The 2,019-nt window shown below is 46.8% G+C and overlaps 1 protein-coding gene across 2 annotated transcripts; it reads right to left on the minus strand.

Moving 5' to 3' along the window:
• Positions 1–403: 403 nt before the first annotated feature.
• Actbl2 (actin beta like 2) lies at positions 404–1,534 on the minus strand. 2 transcript variants are annotated; one of them, XM_005065545.1, is made up of 2 exons: positions 1,406–1,534; positions 404–1,279 (listed from the first exon to the last, which is right to left on the minus strand). In XM_005065545.1, the coding sequence occupies exons 1-2, from the start codon at positions 1,532–1,534 to the stop codon at positions 404–406; spliced, it is 1,005 nt and encodes a 334-aa protein (XP_005065602.1). The 2 variants fall into 2 exon arrangements, with proteins under 2 accessions (XP_005065602.1, XP_005065601.1); XM_005065544.2 differs by having other exon boundaries at positions 404–1,534.
• Between the last annotated feature and the right edge of the window lie 485 nt (positions 1,535–2,019).

The raw sequence follows: 2,019 nt of genomic DNA on the forward strand, positions 1-2,019 counted from the left end.
AGGTAAACAAATAAAAAGATTTAATAAGACCTAGTTGCTAAACTAGGCTTGTATAGAGTTTTGTTGAGCATTTTAGCAAGAACTAGATTTAAAGCTTGGAAATTGTAGTTTTTCCACAATGAAATTGTATTCCTCATAGCTTTATTCCTTGAAACATATTTTTATGTAAGCAAGTCTGTATTTCTTTGAGCCCTACAGGCATAGATAATAGAACATGTTATCAGAACTCCCTCAGCTGATAGAAATCACGGTGTGGTTAGCTGTGTCATAGCCCAGGATACATGGGTGGAGACATGGATTTGCTAGCTTGTACACTCAAGAGGAAATAAACTATTTACCTTTCCTTGATTGGGCAAGATGGGTACCGTCATTGTGACCTAGAAAAAGAGACGCGGAAGCCCATTCAGAAGCATTTTCTATGTACAATAGGAGGACCAGCTTCATCGTATTCCTGCTTACTGATCCACATCTGCTGGAATGTGGACAGGCTGGCTAGGATGGAGCCCCCAATCCAAACAGAATACTTGCGTTCTGGGGGAGCTATGATCTTGATTTTCATGGTGCTTGGTGCCAAGGTTACAATTTCCTTCTGCATCCTGTCGGCAATGCCAGGGTACATGGTGCTGCCTCCAGACAGCACAGTGTTGGCATATAAATCCTTGCGAATATCCACATCACACTTCATGATGGAGTTGAACGTTGTCTCATGTATTCCACTGGACTCGATGCCCAGAAAGGAAGGCTGGAAAATGGCTTCTGGACACCGGAAGCGTTCATTCCCAATGGTGATCACCTGCCCGTCAGGAAGCTCATAGCTCCTTTCAAGTGAGGATGAAGCAGACGCACTGACCATCTCCTGCTCAAAGTCCAGGGCTACGTAGCACAGCTTCTCCTTGACATCCCGCACAATTTCCCGTTCAGCCGTGGTGGTGAAGTTATAGCCTCGTTCTGTCAGGATCTTCATGAGATAATCAGTCAGGTCTCTGCCTGCCAGATCCAGTCGTAGAATGGCATGGGGCAGAGCATAGCCTTCATAGATGGGCACGGTGTGAGTGACCCCATCCCCAGAATCCATGACGATACCCGTAGTCCTCCCTGAAGCATAGAGGGACAGCACAGCTTGGATAGCTACGTACATGGCAGGCGTGTTGAAAGCCTCGAACATTATCTGAGTCATCTTTTCCCGGTTGATCTTGGGGTTGAGCGGTGCCTCAGTGAGAAGAATAGGATGCTCATCTGGTGCTACACGCAGCTCGTTGTAGAAAGTGTGGTACCAGATCTTCTCCATATCATCCCAGTTGGTGACAACTCCATGTTCGATAGGATACTTCAGGGTCAAGATGCCTCGCTTGCTCTGGGCCTCATCTCCCACATAACAGTCCTTCTGGCCCATGCCAACCATGACCCCCTGGTGTCGGGGACGTCCCACCATGGAGGGGAACACAGCCCGGGGTGCATCGTCACCCCCAAATCCTGCCTTGCACATCCCTGACCCATTATCTACTACCAAGGCAGACAGCTCATCATCAACCATAGCTGCTGGCAAGGATCTTCCAGATAGGTGAACAGAAGTTGAATAGAGGTAAGTAAGTTCTAGACTATGATGTGCAAGAAAGAATGGATAATCAGAGGACACTTCAGAACTGTCTCCAGAGAAGGAAGCCTGTACCTTGATCACAGTATTTAAAGGAACATACTGGCCCCACCCATGTCCTACCCCACCAGTTCCCAGCATTTATTGGTGGGTCTACCTTTGAGGTATTAATAATGATGATAATTACAGAAATGGTTACTAGGCCTTCTTTCATAAAGAGAAAACTGGCTACCAAGTGGCTAAATCTCAGGGTACTATAATTAGGCAACCCACACACAGCTGACAGTCCCTAGATAACTACATGATGCAATGGGGACCGTAACCACAAGATTAAAGAGAGCTAGAGATGGGAAGAGTGATCCTGCTGGAAGGACCGCCTCTCTCGAGATTACACTCTGAACCCATTTAGCTTTGACTTTTCAGCT

The sequence above is a fragment of the Mesocricetus auratus genome, unplaced genomic scaffold (genome assembly GCF_017639785.1).
Source record: "Mesocricetus auratus isolate SY011 unplaced genomic scaffold, BCM_Maur_2.0 Super-Scaffold_100020, whole genome shotgun sequence".
NCBI classification, from domain to species: Eukaryota; Metazoa; Chordata; class Mammalia; order Rodentia; family Cricetidae; genus Mesocricetus; species Mesocricetus auratus.